This window comes from Oncorhynchus nerka, linkage group LG12, assembly GCF_034236695.1.
Source record: "Oncorhynchus nerka isolate Pitt River linkage group LG12, Oner_Uvic_2.0, whole genome shotgun sequence".
Taxonomy (NCBI): Eukaryota; Metazoa; Chordata; class Actinopteri; order Salmoniformes; family Salmonidae; genus Oncorhynchus; species Oncorhynchus nerka.
Window position 1 is genome coordinate 11402661 of NC_088407.1, and position 15942 is coordinate 11418602.

General features: G+C 45.7%; 1 protein-coding gene across 1 annotated transcript; it reads left to right on the forward strand.

Annotated features, from left to right (window-relative positions):
• The first annotated feature begins 402 nt into the window (after positions 1–402).
• Positions 403–9304, forward strand: LOC135574159 (zinc finger protein 724-like). The gene is made up of 3 exons (XM_065025055.1): positions 403–799; positions 7451–8670; positions 8839–9304. Exons 1-3 carry the CDS (start codon positions 574–576, stop codon positions 9148–9150), a joined length of 1758 nt encoding a protein of 585 aa, XP_064881127.1. The 5' UTR covers positions 403–573; the 3' UTR covers positions 9151–9304.
• The last annotated feature ends 6638 nt before the right edge of the window (positions 9305–15942 follow it).

Genomic DNA, 15942 nt, shown 5'->3' on the forward strand with positions numbered 1-15942 from the left:
TTCTGGGTAACCGAGATTAACGAATGACTAGTTCCAGAAAAGATGCTGGGAAATGTGAGAAGTCCGGCAGCCATCAAGGGGTATAAAAAACATGTTTTTTTAAGACACCGGTACCTTCTAAATCGAGAATAAAATATCGGCAAGTAAAGGTTGGTTGAAAGTTATTGTACCGTATTTTCAATGGACCCTCTGCTCAACCTCAGGCACAGGCTTCAACTATGAGGCTAGAGGTTCTACTCCTCCCTGACTATATAGATCACAGAGATCTAGAATTCATGTGTATCATTCAAGTTTTCTATTTAATTCTATGCTGTATAGGTAACCTCTGCTCCTCCTCTCCTTCCCTCCAGACTCCTTGCAGCTCTCTGTCTCTGAAGAGGAGGTTCCCCTGAGCAGCAGCACTGTGAGCAGGAGTGGAGCCCCAGTCTGGGGCAGAAGGACCCAGAGACCAAACAGATTAAAGAGGAACAGGAGGAAGTCAGGACCAGTCAGGAGGAAGAGCAGCTTCAAGGGCTCTTTGATACCAAAGACTCCATATTCACTCCTTCCTGTGTGAAAAGTGAATGTGATCAGATGGACCCATGTCAAGAAGCCGTACTAGCTGAATACCCAACTCTCAGTCCACTGAAAACGTCTAAACTACAGTTGTTGAGTGTGTTGTTAAATGAACGTTTAACGGCATCTGCTGCTGTGGAGATTTTTGGTGCGATTGAGGAAACTGTAGCAGAGTACCAGGAGGAGAATGATCTGCTACGGAGACTGCTGGGGAGGACACCAGAGATACAACTATGTAGAATAGGTTTGTATGTAGCCATAATACTGATAGTTAGATATAGTTATACTCAATTAACTAAACTGTTTAGGCTTTTTTTAAAGTTGTTTTGAACTTTTACCGTGACGTTAAGTTCCTCCTCCAATTCTGTTTAATATGAACTCAGCAAAAAAAAGAAACGTCCTCTCACTGTCAACTGCGTTTATTTTCAGTAAACTTAACATGTGTAAATAATTATATGAACATAAGATTCAACATATGAGACGTAAACTGAACAACTTCCACAGACATGTGACTAACATAAATGGAATAATGTGTCCCTGAACAAAGGGGGGATCAAAATCTAAAGTAACAGTCAGAATCTGGTGTGGCCACCAGCTGCATTAAGTACTGCAGTGCATCTGCTCCTCATGGATTGCACCAGAATTGCATGTGACTAACAGAAATTGAATAATGTGTCCCTGAACAAAGATGGGAGCAATATCAAAAGTAACAGTCAATGCAGCTGGTGGCCACACCAGATACTAAGTACTGCAGTGCATCTCCTCCTCATGGACTGCACCAGATTTGCCAGTTCTTGCTGTGAGATGTTACCCCACTCTTCCACCAAGGCACCTGCAAGTTCCCGGACATTTCTGAGGGGGGAATGGCCCTAGCCCTCACCCTCCGATCCAACAGGTCCCAGACGTGCTCAATGGGATTGAGATCCCGGCTCTTCGCTGGCCATGGCAGAACACTGACAGCCCTGTCTTGCAGGAAATCACACACAGAATGAGCAGTATAGCTGGTGGCATTGTCATGCTGGAGGGTCATGTCAGGATGAGCCTGCAGGAAGGGTACCACATGAGGGAGGAGGATGTCTTCCCTGTAACGCACAGCGTTGAGATTGCCTGCAATGACAACAAGCTCAGTCCGATGATGCTGTGACACACCGCCCCAGACCATGACGGACCCTCCACCTCCAAATCGATCCCACTCCAGAGTACAGGCCTCTGTGTAACGCTCATTACTTTGACGATAAATGCGAATCCGACCATCACCCCTGGTGAGACAAAACCGCGACTCGTCAGTGAAGAGCACTTTTTGCCAGTCCTGTCTGGTCCAGCGACGGTGGGTTTGTGCCAATTGGCGATGTTGCTGCTGGTGATGTCTGGTGAGGATCTGCCTTACAACAGGCCTACAAGCCCTCAGTCCAGCCTCTCTCAACCTATTGCGGACAGTCTGAGCACTGTTGGAGGGATTGCGTTCCTGGTGTAACTCGGGCAGTTGTTGCCATCCTGTACCTGTCCCGCAGGTGTGATGTTCGGATGTACCGATCCTGTGCAGGTGTTGTTACACGTGGTCTGCCACTGCTAGGACGATCAGCTGTACGTCCTGTCTCCCTGTAGCGCTGTCTTAGGCGTCTCACAGTACGGACATTGCAATTTATTGCCCTGGCCACATCTGCAGTCCTCATGCCTCCTTGCAGCATGCCTAAAGCACGTTCACGCAGATGAGCAGGGACCCTGGGCATCTTTCTTTTTGTGTTTTTCAGAGTCAGTAGGAATGCCTCTTTAGTGTCCTAAGTTTTCATAACTGTGGCCTTAATTGCCTACCGTCTGTAAGCTGTTAGTGTCTTAATAACCGTTCCACAGACGCATGTTCATTAATTGTTTATGGTTCATTGAACAAGCCTGGGAAACAGTGTTTAAACCCTTTACAATGAAGATCTGTGAAGTTATTTGGATTTTTTTGACGAATTATCTTTGCAAGACAGGGTCCTGAAAAAGGGACGTTTATTTTTGTTGCTGAGTTTAGTTTGTATTGTTTTTGTTGAGGACAGAGTAATAGTAGTAATAGTAAAGGTTTGAAATAGTTGTTTTGATCTCTATGCATTAGTGAATACTTGGATCAATTTCTGAGGTGTCACTTTTATTTATTTTAAAAAAAATTGTGCCAAACCTGCAGGTACCTGTAAACGTCTTGTTTATCCAAACCATGTGTCTTTGACTTATGTCCTGGAAGTTCTCTAGATCTCCATTCCTTATCATTGTAAAAAATGATGTGATGCCTCTGCGTCCTCTGTTCAAATCTGCTATCCTGAGTTGCAGGAATGAAGCTGGGGTCGTATGCTGGGCTCAGCAGTTTGACCTCTCTGCCTAAATGAATGCTGAACTACCCTAAACCATGTCTTAAGAGAGAAATTAATCCACTGATTTTGTCTATTGTATATTTATATTACCCAAAACAGACCTTTACAGGTATCTCTGTCAGAGTCTCGATGTCTTCCCATGTGGAGTCACATTCTGAATTGCATCAACACAAGAGGTCTCAATTGATCTGACACATAATAATCTGTTAGGCCTGGTTTGACCTCTCTGCCTAAATGAATTTGCTGAACTACCCTAAACCATGTCTGAGTGATGACATAGTGAGGCCACACCCTGTATTTTGGTCATTGTCATGTTGTATATCTAATTCTGTTCCAGATAAACTTTCATATCTGTTTATCAAATTTGATTTGTCACATGCGCCAAATTTCAACAGGTGTAGTAGATGCTTATACAAGCCCTTAACTGCATTGTTGGTTTTAATAGAAAATGCAATGCAAATAGTCTGGGTAGCCATTTGATTAGCTGTTCAGGAGTTATATGGCTTGTGGGGGGGGAGCCTTTTACATTTACATTTAAGTCATTTAGCAGACGCTCTTATCCAGAGCGACTTGGCGATCTGGTACCACTTTCTGTGCGGTAGCAGAGAGAACCGTCTATGACTAGGGTGGCTGGAGTCTTTGACCATTTTTAGGGCCTTCCTCTGACACCGCCTGGTATAGATGTCCTGGATGGCAGGAAGCTTGACCCCAGTGATATACTGGGCCGTTCGCACTACCCTCTGTAGTGCCTTGCGGTCGGGAAGGCCGAGCAGTTGCCATACCAGGCAGTGATGCAACCACTTAGGATGCTCTTGATGGTGCAGTTGTATAACTTTTTTGAGGATCAGAGGACCCATATAAAATCTCCTGAGTCTCCTGAGGGAGAATAGGTTTTGCCGTGCCCTCTTCAAGACTGTCTTGGTGTGTTTGGGACCATGATAGTTTGTTGGTGATGTGGACACCAAGGAACTTGAAGCTCTCAACCTGCTCCACTACAGCCCTGTCGATGAGAATGGGGGCCTGCGGTGTCATCAGCAAACTTAATGATGGTGTTGGAGTCGTGCCTGGCAGTCATGAGTGAGCAGGAAGTACAGGAGGGGGCTGAGCACGCACCCCTGAGGGGCCCCCGTGTTGAGGATCAGCGTGGCGGATGTGTTGTTACCTACCCTTACCACCTGGGGGCGGCCCGTCAGGAAGTCCAGGATCCAGTTGCAGAGGGAGGTGTTTAGTCCCAGGGTCCTTAGCTTAGTGATGAGCTTTGAGGGCACTATGGTGTTGAACGCTGAGCTGTAGTCAATGAATACCATTCTCACATAGGTGTTTCTTTTGTCCAGGTGGGAAAGGGCAGTGTGGAGTACAATAGAGATTACATCATCTGTGGATCTGTTTGGGCGGTATGCAAATTGGAGTTGGTCTAGGGTTTCTGGGATAATGGTTTCGGATATGACCCATTACCAGCCTCTCAAAGCACTTTATGGCTACAGACGTGAGTGCTACGGGTCGGTAGTCATTTAGGGAGGTTACCTTAGTGTTTTTGGGCACAGGGACTATGGTGGTCTGTTTGAAACATGTTGCTATTACAGACTCAGACAGGGAGAGGTTGAAAATGTCAGTGAGGACACTTGCCAGTTGGCCAGCACATGCCCAGAGTACACGTCCTGGTAATCCATCTGGCCCTGCGGCCTTCTGAATGTTGACCTGTTTAAAGGTCTTACTCACATCAGCTACGGAGAGCGTGATCAAACAATCGTCCGGAACAGCTGATGCTCTCATGCATGTTTCAGTGTTATTTACCTCGAAGTGAGCATAGAAATAATTTAGCTCATTTGGTATGCTTGTGTCACTTCTGGGTTACAGTCCCGCTCCTTGAAAGCGGCACGTCTACCCTTTAGCTCAGTGCGGATGTTGCCTGTAACCCATGGCTTCTGGTTGGGGTATGTACGTACAGTCACTGCGGGGACGACGTCATCGATGCACTTATTGATGAAGCCAGTGACGGATGAGGTGTACTCCTCAATGCCATCGGAAGAGTCCCGGAACATATTCCGGTCTGTGCTAGAAAAAAAAAAACAGTCCTGTAGCTTAGCATCTGCTCCATCTGACCACTTTTCTTGTTGACTGAGTCACTGGTGCTTCCTAGTTTGTTTGTTTTTGCTTGTAAGCAGAAATCAGAAGGATAGAATTATGGTCAGATTTGCCAAATGGGGGGCAAGGGAGAGCTTTGTATGCATCTCTGTGTGTGGAGTAAAAGGTGCTCCAGAGTTATTTTCCCTCTGGTTGCACATTTAACATGCTGATAAACATGCTGAAATAAAACTGATTTTAAGTTTCCCTGCATTAAAGTCCCCGGATACTAGGAGCACCGCCTCTGCGTTTTCTTGTTTGCTTATGATGGAATATGATTAAGTCTCTCTGCCGGATCCTACAATCCTTAAGCCTCTGTGTCTTTCATCACTGTACGTGGAAAAAGTCATCTAACCTGGAGTATTCAGTGAGTGTTCAGTGAGTATTCATTAAGTATTCGTTGAGTATTCAATGAGTATTCGTTGAGTATTCAGTGAGTATTCAGTGAGTATTCAGTGAGTATTCGTTGAGTATTCGATGAATATTCAGTGAGTATTCAGTGAGTATTCGTTGAGTATTCAGTGAGTAAAAAGCATATCTGACATGTGGGAGTCGTGCCATACATCAGTCAGTCCTATATCCTGTGAGTATTCAGTGAATATTCGTTGAGTATTCAGTGAGTATTCAGTGAGTATTCGTTGAGTATTCAGTGAGTAAAAAGCATATCTGACATGTGGGAGTCGTGCCATACATCAGTCCTATATCCTGTGAGTATTCAGTGAGTATTCGTTGAGTATTCAGTGAGCATTCAGTGAGTATTCGTTGAGTATTCAGTGAGTATTCAGTGAGTATTCGTTGAGTATTCAGTGAGTAAAAAGCATATCTGACATGTGGAAGTGGCGCCATACATCAGTCCTATATCCTGTATTCGTAGAGTTTCTTGACTCTCGTTAATAATCACTGAAATGAAAGCAGTCGGGGAACATCGAACATAGAAAAAAAACAATGCATCAAAGACTTATTTTTTTGTCTCATTTTGACAGCGAGGAAATATAACACATTTTCCCCGCGGACCTCGTTGAAGACCGAATGAGGCCCCGGGACTAAAGGAGGTGGACACCCCTGGTGTAGACTAAAGGAGGTGGACACCCCCCCTGGTGTAGACTAAAGGAGGTGGACACCCCCCTGGTGTAGACTAAAGGAGGTGGACACCCCCCCTGGTGTAGACTAAAGGAGGTGGACACCCCTGGTGTAGACTAAAGGAGGTGGACACCCCCCCTGGTGTAGACTAAAGGAGGTGGACACCCCTGGTGTAGACTAAAGGAGGTGGACACCCCCCCTTGTGTAGACTAAAGGAGGTGGACACCCCCCTGGTGTAGACTAAAGGAGGTGGACACCCCCCCTGGTGTAGACTAAAGGAGGTGGACACCCCCCCTGGTGTAGACTAAAGGAGGTGGACACCCCCCCTGGTGTAGACTAAAGGAGGTGGACACCCCCTTGTGTAGACTAAAGGAGGTGGACACCCCCTGGTGTAGACTAAAGGAGTTGGACACCCCCGGTGTAGACTAAAGGAGGTGGACACCCCCTGGTGTAGACTAAAGGAGGTGGACACCCCCTGGTGTAGACTAAAGGAGGTGGACACCCCCTGGTGTAGACTAAAGGAGGTGGACACCCCCTGGTGTAGACTAAAGGAGGTGGACACCCCCTGGTGTAGACTAAAGGAGGTGGACACCCCTGGTGTAGACTAAAGGAGGTGGACACCCCCTGGTGTAGACTAAAGGAGGTGGACACCCCTGGTGTAGACTAAAGGAGGTGGACACCCCCCTTGTGTAGACTAAAGGAGGTGGACACCCACCTGGTGTAGACTAAAGGAGGTGGACACCCCCTGGTGTAGACTAAAGGAGGTGGACACCCCCTGGTGTAGACTAAAGGAGGTGGACACCCCCCTGGTGTAGACTAAAGGAGGTGGACACCCCCCTTGTGTAGACTAAAGGAGGTGGACACCCCCTGGTGTAGACTAAAGGAGTTGGACACCCCCCCGGTGTAGACTAAAGGAGGTGGACACCCCCTGGTGTAGACTAAAGGAGGTGGACACCCCCTGGTGTAGACTAAAGGAGGTGGACACCCCTGGTGTAGACTAAAGGAGGTGGACACCCCCTGGTGTAGACTAAAGGAGGTGACTAAAGGAGGTGGACACCCCCTGGTGTAGACTAAAGGAGGTGGACACCCCTGGTGTAGACTAAAGGAGGTGGACACCCCCCTGGTGTAGACTAAAGGAGGTGGACACCCCCCCTGGTGTAGACTAAAGGAGGTGGACACCCCCCCTGGTGTAGACTAAAGGAGGTGGACACCCCTGGTGTAGATCATGGACAGCCAATAAAGCAATTAAAAGATCAGATTTTTAATTCACCTGTGTGATTTAAGTGTTCTATTTAATTCTGTGGTATATAAATAACATCTACCCCTCCTCTCCTTCCCTCCAGACACCTTGCAGCTCTCTGTCTCTGAAGAGGAGGTTCCCCCTGAGCAGCAGCACTGTGAGCAGGAGTGGAGCCCCAGTCTGGGGCAGAAGGACCCAGAGACCAAACAGATTAAAGAGGAACAGGAGGAAGTCAGGACCAGTCAGGAGGAAGAGCAGCTTCAAGGGCTCTTTGATACCAAAGACTCCATATTCACTCCTTCCTGTGTGAAAAGTGAATGTGATCAGGAGGACCCACTTCAGTCCTTGACTCTTCCCCAAACCCAGACTGTGGAGAACAGAGAGAGAGACTCTAAACTAGTGGATCTCAAACCTTCTGGCACTATGATCCATATTAAGGGTCTCAACATTCCCTGTGACCCTCCAGATAATCAAAACAATGCCTCCAGCCACAGTTCAGCTGTAAGCAGCGACACAGTAGGACTTGACTACAGTCCACCATTGGATCTGAACCCACCAATGGATCCCAGCCCACCATTGGATCCCAGCCCACCATTGGATCCCAGTCCACCATTGGATCCCAGTCCACCATTGGATCCCATTCCACCATTGGTTCCCAGTCCACCATTGGTTCCCAGTCCACCATTGGTTCCCAGCCCACCATTGGTTCCCAGCCCACCATTGGATCCCAGTCCACCATTGAAGAAACACTGTTCCAAATCCAGCACCACGTCTAGAAAAACTCACAGCTGCCGTGACTGTGGTGCAACGTTTCCTCTGAAAGCTGACCTGCAGAAACATGTGACTCTCACCAAGAAGAGACTCAGTGACTGCAGCTTCGGCAATAAACTCTACAACTCCACCTGTAAACTGAAGGCCCATGTCCAACTCTGTCACAGTGGGAAACCCTGTATCTGTCCAGTTTGTGGAAAGACCTTCAAACACAAAGGAATTCTGTCCAGGCACATGAGGATTCACAAAGGAGAGAAACCCTTTAGCTGTGTTGACTGTGGGAGAAGCTTCAGTCAGAAGGTGAGACTAACTGAACATAAACTGACTCACACAGGAGAGAAACCATTTAGCTGTGGAGACTGCAGGAAAAAATTCATTCGGAAGGGGCACCTAACCATACATAAACTGACTCACACAGGAGAGAAACCATTTAGCTGTGGCGACTGCGGGAAAAAATTCAATCTGAAGGGGCACCTAAACATGCACAAACTGATTCACACAGGAGAGAAATCATTTAGCTGTGGTGATTGTGGGAAAGGCTTCAATCGGATGGCAGACCTAAGGAGGCACAAACTGACTCACACAGGAGAGAAAACATTTATCTGTGGTGACTGTGGGAAAAGCTTTTTTCTGAAGGGTAGCCTAACCTTGCATAAACTGACACACACAGGAGAGAGAACATTTATCTGTGGTGACTGTGGTAAAAGCTTTTTTCTGAAGGGTAGCCTAACCTTGCACAAACTGACTCACGCAGGAGAGAAACCATTTAGCTGTGGTGATTGTGAGAAAAGCTTTTATCTGAAGGGTAGCCTAACCAGGCACAAACTGACTCACACAGGTGAGAAACCTTTTAGCTGTGGTGATTGTGGGAAGAGCTTTAATCAAAAGGGGGACCTAACGAGGCACAAACTGACTCACACTGGAGAGAAACAACATGGCTGCTCTGTCTGTGGTAAAAGATTCTCTCAAAAGAATAATCTGCTGAGGCATGTGGATAAAATCCACAAAGGAAGAAAACAGGACAGAAACTGAAAGAGGAAAGAACATTCGGACAAAGAGATTGTCTGTCAGGTTAGTGAATAGAAAGGCAGGATGTGGACAAATCTCTTAGGAAGCAACAGTGATGTGGCCTCATCAAATATGCAGACGACATGGCTCTGGTTGCTTGCCTGGAGGTCAAGTCCATCTCCAGATACTCCCAGTCCATTGACTGCCTCTTGCGTGGTTTGACAATATCTTAGGAGCTCAGTCTGGGTCTCAACTTACTATTAAGACTCAGAATAGTAGAATAAACCAGGTCCAATTTAGACATTTGGTTGTGCATCAGCGGTTTGTTTGTCACTGATAGTCACTGAATTAGCGTTTTTAGATTGGAAGTTAGTCTAGCCAGCTATCTAACCTTAGTAGTAATCATGGCCAAATAGGGACCGGGCAAGGCACGTTGCTTTTGATAGTCATTCTCACTCAGATGTTATTACAAAATGTGTACAATTGTAGGAAATTATCTTTATAACTGTAAAAGAAAATCTCCCCATGGCAAAATGGTGAGGGGGCACCCCAACCAAATCTCTTAGGGCCCCAAAAGACTAGAGCCGACCCTGGATTTACTTTCACCGATACTAATGATCAAACACTACAGACTTCCCCTTTTATCACCACCGAAAGAGACACAGTGCATTCAGAAAGTATTCAGACCCCTTAACTTTTTCCACATTTTGTGTCACAGCTTTATTCTAAAAATATATCTATACATTTACATTCATATACATACTCCATAACGACAAAGCTAAAACAGGTATTTTAGATATATTTGCACATGTATTAAAAAAACATTTTTTAAACATACCTTGTTTACATCAGTATTCAGACCCTTTACTATGAGACTCAAAATTGAGCTCAGGTGCGTCTTGTTTCCATTGATCATCCTTGATGTTTCTACAACTTTGATTGGGAGTCCACCTGTGGTAAAGTCAATTACTTGGATATGATTTGGAAAGGCACACACCTGTCTACAGTGGTTCTTACTTTTAAAAGTTGTGGCGTGCTGCAGAATTGTATGGCACGTTATTTAAGTGTCAGCCATTGTTGGCAGAAGGATGCAATATACCACTATCTACCACAGCATAAGCTCAAAACTTGCAAAGGAAGAAGACTTCTATAAAGACACACACCTGTCTATATAAGGTCCCACAGTTGACAGTGCATGTCAGAGCAAAAACCAAGTCATGCGGTCAAAGGAATTTTCCGTAGAGCGCCGAGACAGGATTGTGTCGAGGCACAGATCTGGGGAAGGGTACCAAAAAACATCTGGAGCATTTAAGGTCCCCAAGAACACAGTGGCCTCCATCATTCTTAAATGGAATAAGTTTGGAACCACCAAGACTCTTCCCAGAGCTGGCCGCCCGGCCAAACTGGGCAATCGGGGGAGAAGGGCCTTGGTCAGGGAGGTGACCAAGAACCCAATGGTCACTGACAGAGCTCCAGAGTTCCTCTGTGGAGATGGGAGAATCTTCCAGAAGGACAACCATCTCTGCAGCACTCCACCAACCAGGCCTTTATGGTAGAGTGGCCAGACGGAAGCCACTCCTCAGTAAAAGGCACATGACAGCCCGCTTGGCGTTTGCCAAAAGGCAGCTAAAGACTCTCAGACCATGAGAAACAATTTTCTCTGGTCTGACGAACCAAGCATGAACTATTGGCCTGAATGCCAAGAGTCACGTCTTGAGGAAACCTGGCACCATCCCTACAATGAAGATTGGTGGTGGCAGCATCATGCTATGGGGATGTTTTTCAGCAGCAGGGACAAGGAGACTTGATCGAGGGGAAGATGAACGGAGCGAAGTACAGAGATCCTTGATGAAAACCTGCTGCAGAGCGTTCAGGACCTCAGACTGGGGCGAAGGTTCACCTTCCAACAGGACAACGACCCTAAGCACACAGCCAAGACAACGAAGGAGTGGCTTCGGGACAAGTCTCTGAATGTCCATGAGTGGCCCAGCCAGAGCCCGGACTTGAACCCGATCGAACATCTCTAGAGAGACCTGAAAATACCTGTGCAGCAACGCTCCCCATCCAAGCAGACAGAGCTTGAGAGGATCTGCAGAGAAGAATGAGAGAAACTCCCCAAATACAGGTGTTCCAAGCTTGTAGTGTCATACCCAAGAAGACTTAAGGCTGTAATCACTGCCAAAGGTGCTTCAACAAAGTACCGAGTAAAGGGTCTGAATACTTATATGAAAGTGATTTATTTCAGTTTATTTGATCAATTTGCTAAAAAATTTAAAAACCTGTTTTTGCTTTTTTTTATTATGGAGTATTGTGATGTCATTATGGGGTATTGTGATGTCATTATGGATTTTTGTGTGTAGATTGATGAGGTGAAAAAACAACAATTTAATACATTTTAGAATAAGGCTGTAAATTAACAATGTGGAAAAAGTCAAGGGGTCTGAATACTTTCCAAATGCACTTCTTGACAGATTTTCCCTGTTGGACACGGGATTGGAACCTTCCACTTGCGGTCTTGTCTCTCTTAACCACTAGACTACGGTCTTGTCTCAACCACTAGATCAGGGTCTTGTCTCTCTTAACCACTAGACTACGGTCTTGTCTCTCTTAACCACTAGACTACGGTCTTGTCTCTCTTAACCACTAGACTACGGTCTTGTCTCAACCACTAGACTACGGTCCTGCCTCTCTTAACCACTAGACTACGGTCTTGCCTCTCTTAACCACTAGACTACGGTCTTGCCTCTCTTAACCACTAGACTACGGTCTTGCCTCTCTTAACCACTAGACTACGGTCTTGTCTCTCTTAACCACTAGACTACGGTCTTGTCTCTCTTAACCACTAGACTGCGGTCTTGCCTCTCTTAACCACTAGACTACGGTCTTGCCTCTCTTAACCACTAGACTACGGTCTTGTCTCTCTTAACCACTAGACTGCGGTCTTGTCTCTCTTAACCACTAGACTACGGTCTTGCCTCTCTTAACCACTAGACTACGGTCTTGTCTCTCTTAGACCGGTCTTGTCTCTCTTAACCACTAGACTACGGTCTTGTCTCTCTTAACCACTAGACTACGGTCTTGTCTCTCTTAACCACTAGATTACGGTCTTGTCTCTCTTAACCACTAGACTACGGTCTTGTCTCTCTTAACCACTAGACTACGGTCTTGTCTCTCTTATCCACTAGACTACGGTCTTGTCTCTCTTAACCATTTCACTAGCTGTGGGTAAAATGCTCTTCGTTTTAGAGATGTTCAGGACTAGTTTATTACAGGCCACCCATTCTAAAACTGACTGCAACTCTCAGTTTAGTGTTGCAGTGATTTCACTAGCTGTATAGGGTTGAATCATCAGCATACATGGACACACAGGCTTTGTATAATGCCAGTGGCAGGTGATTGGTAAAACATTTATTTTCTTGGATTGTAACTGTCATGGTCAAAACATTTTGATTCAATGTTTGCGAAGATGGGGAGAGGTCTGTCCGTGATAAAGAGATGCTCTGCTTTTTTGACACCACACTCAACAAATAAAGTCCTGCTAATCTTCTTTCATCTTGATTATTGCTCAGTCATTTTGGTCAGGTGCTGCAAAGAAGGACCTAAAAAATAGCAGCTGGCCCAGAACAGAGCGGCACATCTAGCTCTTCACTGTAATCAGGGGGCTAATATCAATAAGATGTATGCCAGTCTCTCTTGGCTAAAAGTACAGGAGAGACTGATTGCTTCACTTCTTGTTTTTATAAGAAACATGAATGTGTTGAAAATTCCAAATTGTTTGAATGGTCAACTTACACACAGCACTGACGCACACACTTACCCCACCAGACATGCCACCAGGGGTCTTTTCATAGTCAACTTACACACAGCACTGACGCACACACTTACCCCACCAGACATGCCACCAGGGGTCTTTTCATAGTCAACTTACACACAGCACTGACGCACACCAGACATACCCCAGGGGTCCAGACATGTCAACTTACCACAGACAGGGGTCTTTTCATAGTCAATACACACAGTCAACTTACCCCACAGACAGCAGGGGTCTTTTCTGTCAACGCACACACTTACCCCACCAGACATGCCACCAGGGGTCTTTTCATAGTCAACTTACACACAGCACTGACGCACACACTTACCCCACCAGACATGCCACCAGGGGTCTTTTCACAGTCCCCAAATCCAGAACTAATTTCAAGAAAGCGATATTACAATATTATATAAAGTCATAATTGTATGAAACTCCCATCTCAGATGAAAAGCAAACATGGTTTCAAAAAACATAAAGCGACACCTCAAGACACAAAGCCTCTCCCCTATTTCACCTAGATATTATGTGTGTGTATTTCATAACAGATAATGGAGATCCTAATAAAATGCCCAAAATGTGTTATTATGTCTCCAGAGATATAGGTGGCTGTTTTTGATTTGGAGGGGTGGTAGCATTAAATGATTCAAATGTTTCATTACTTTGTCAATCAGCTTGTTATTAAATGTATCTTAATCATTGTTTACTGTTTATGTATCAATATGGACTTTGTAAAAAATCTACAAACTTGGAATCTGGTCTTAGCTGATTGCACTCAGGCACATCTAAAGGCTGCATAGATCATAGAGATCTTGAATTAATCTGAATGATTCAGATGTTCTATTTACTTCTGTGGTATATACTACAGATGACCTCTGACCCTCGTCTCCGTCCCTCCAGACTCCCTGCAGCCCTCTGTCTCTGAAGAGGAGGTTCCCTCTGAGCAGCAGCACTGTGAGCAGGAGTGGAGCCCCAGTCTGGGACAGAAGGACCCAGAGACCAAACAGATTAAAGAGGAACAGGAGGAACTCAGGACCAGTCAAGAGGAAGAGCAGCTTCAAGAGCTGGGGCCTGATATCACTGATTTCAAATTCACTCCTCCCTGTGTGAAAAGAGAATGTGATCAGGAAGACCCACTTCAGTGCTTGACTCTTCCCCAACCCCAGACTGTGGAGAACAGAGAGAGTGACTCTAAACCAGTGGATCTCAAACATTTTGCCACTGTGACCCACCTAAAGGGTTTCAAAATTCCAGATAATCAGAACAAAAGCCACAGCTCAGCCATAAGCAGCGACCCAGTAGGACTTGACAGCAACCCACCAGTGGATCCCAGTCCACCATTGGATCCCAGCCCACCATTGGATCCCAGTCCACCATTGGATCCCAGTCCACCATTGGATCCCAGCCCACCATTGGATCCCAGCCCACCATTGGATCCCAGCCCACCATTGGATCCCAGTCCACCATTAGATCAGAACCCCCCAATGTGGGAACCCTACACCTGCCCCTTTTATGGCAAGACCTTCAATCATCTGTCCATGTACATGAGAATTCACAGAAGAGAGAAACCATGTAGCTGTGCTGAAAGGGGGAAAAGCTTCAACCCAAGCAACACCTAACCAGACATTATACACATTCACTGAAGAGAGAAACCATTTAGCTGTGCTGACAGTGGGAATAGCTTCAACCCAAGCAACACCTAACCATACATTATACACATTCACTGAAGAGAGAAACCATTTAGCTGTGCTGACAGTGGGAATAGCTTCAACCCAATCAACACCTAACCATACATTATACACATTCACTGAAGAGAGAAACCATTTAGCTGTGCTGACAGTGGGAATAGCTTCAATCCCAAGAAGCACCTAAATGAACATGACAGACTCATACAGGAGTGAAATAACATGGCTGCTCCGTCTGTGATAAAATAATGACTCAGAATACTTATCTGCTCCTCCTCTCCTTCCCTCCAGACTCCCTGCAGCCCTCTGTCTCTGAAGAGGAGGTTCCCCCTGAGCAGCAGCACTCTGAGCAGGAGTGGAGCCCCAGTTTCGGGCAGGAGGACCCAGAGACCAAACAGATTAAAGAGGAACAGGAGGAAGTCAGGACCAGTCAGGAGGAGGAGCAGATTCAAGAGCTGGGGTGGAGCCTGATATCACTGAGTTTAATTTCACTCCTTCCTGTGTGAAAAGTGAATGTGATCAGGACCCACTTTGGTCCTTGACTCTTCCCCAAACCCAGACTGTGGAGAACAGAGAGAGTGAGAGAGACTCTAAACCAGTGGATCTCAAACCTTTTGAGCAGTGACCATGTAGCACTTGACAGCAATGGATTTCAGCCCACCATTGGATCAGAACCCCCCATTGGGGTAACCCTACACCTGGCCCTTTTATGGCAAGACCTTCAAACATCCACAAAGAGAGAAAAACTGAAAATAGAAATAACATCTTCGTTCAGAAGATGGGAATAAAAACGCAGGATGTGAACAACACTCTTAGGAAATGAAAGCAACTCCAGACCAGAGTCTCAGATAAATACATATACTGTACCATGGACTTAATGTTGTAAAACAATATATGTAAATAAAGTTTGATTTGATTTGAATGACGAGGTAATGATCAAACAGTACAGAGTATTTTAGGAAATTCACAGTTCTGCTGTTCAAAGTCTGTTTAATTTTTCCCTTCATTAGAAACAGCTGGTCATTTGATTTAGGTCAGGCTGATGTAATTAATACATGAAATGAAAAACAATCCCAGAAAATGTATCCTGATGTAATGCTGCTCATTCATCATGTTGATTAAATCTTGTATGGAGTAATGATAAACTGTTGACTCCTGAGGAAGAATAGATTCTCCCAGATCCTCCAATACTTATGATAACCACTATTTGTCTACATGTAGTCGTCGTTTTCCTTTACTACTGGTCTGTAGGCTGCCTTGCACAGTAAACTCCCATCCAGCTGGCGGCGCTGTTGTGTTTCTGGGTTCGTCACCAACTAGAAC

Excerpts from the sequence above, each read along its gene's own strand:
- LOC135574159 (XM_065025055.1), top strand. The coding sequence starts at position 574 with ATGGACCCATGTCAAGAAGCCGTACTAGCTGAATACCCAACTCTCAGT. Across the intron at positions 800-7,450 it reads GATACAACTATGTAGAATAG|ACACCTTGCAGCTCTCTGTC; the intron begins GTTTGTATGTAG and ends CCTTCCCTCCAG. Across the intron at positions 8,671-8,838 it reads GGAAAGGCTTCAATCGGATG|GGTAGCCTAACCTTGCACAA; the intron begins GCAGACCTAAGG and ends TTTTTTCTGAAG.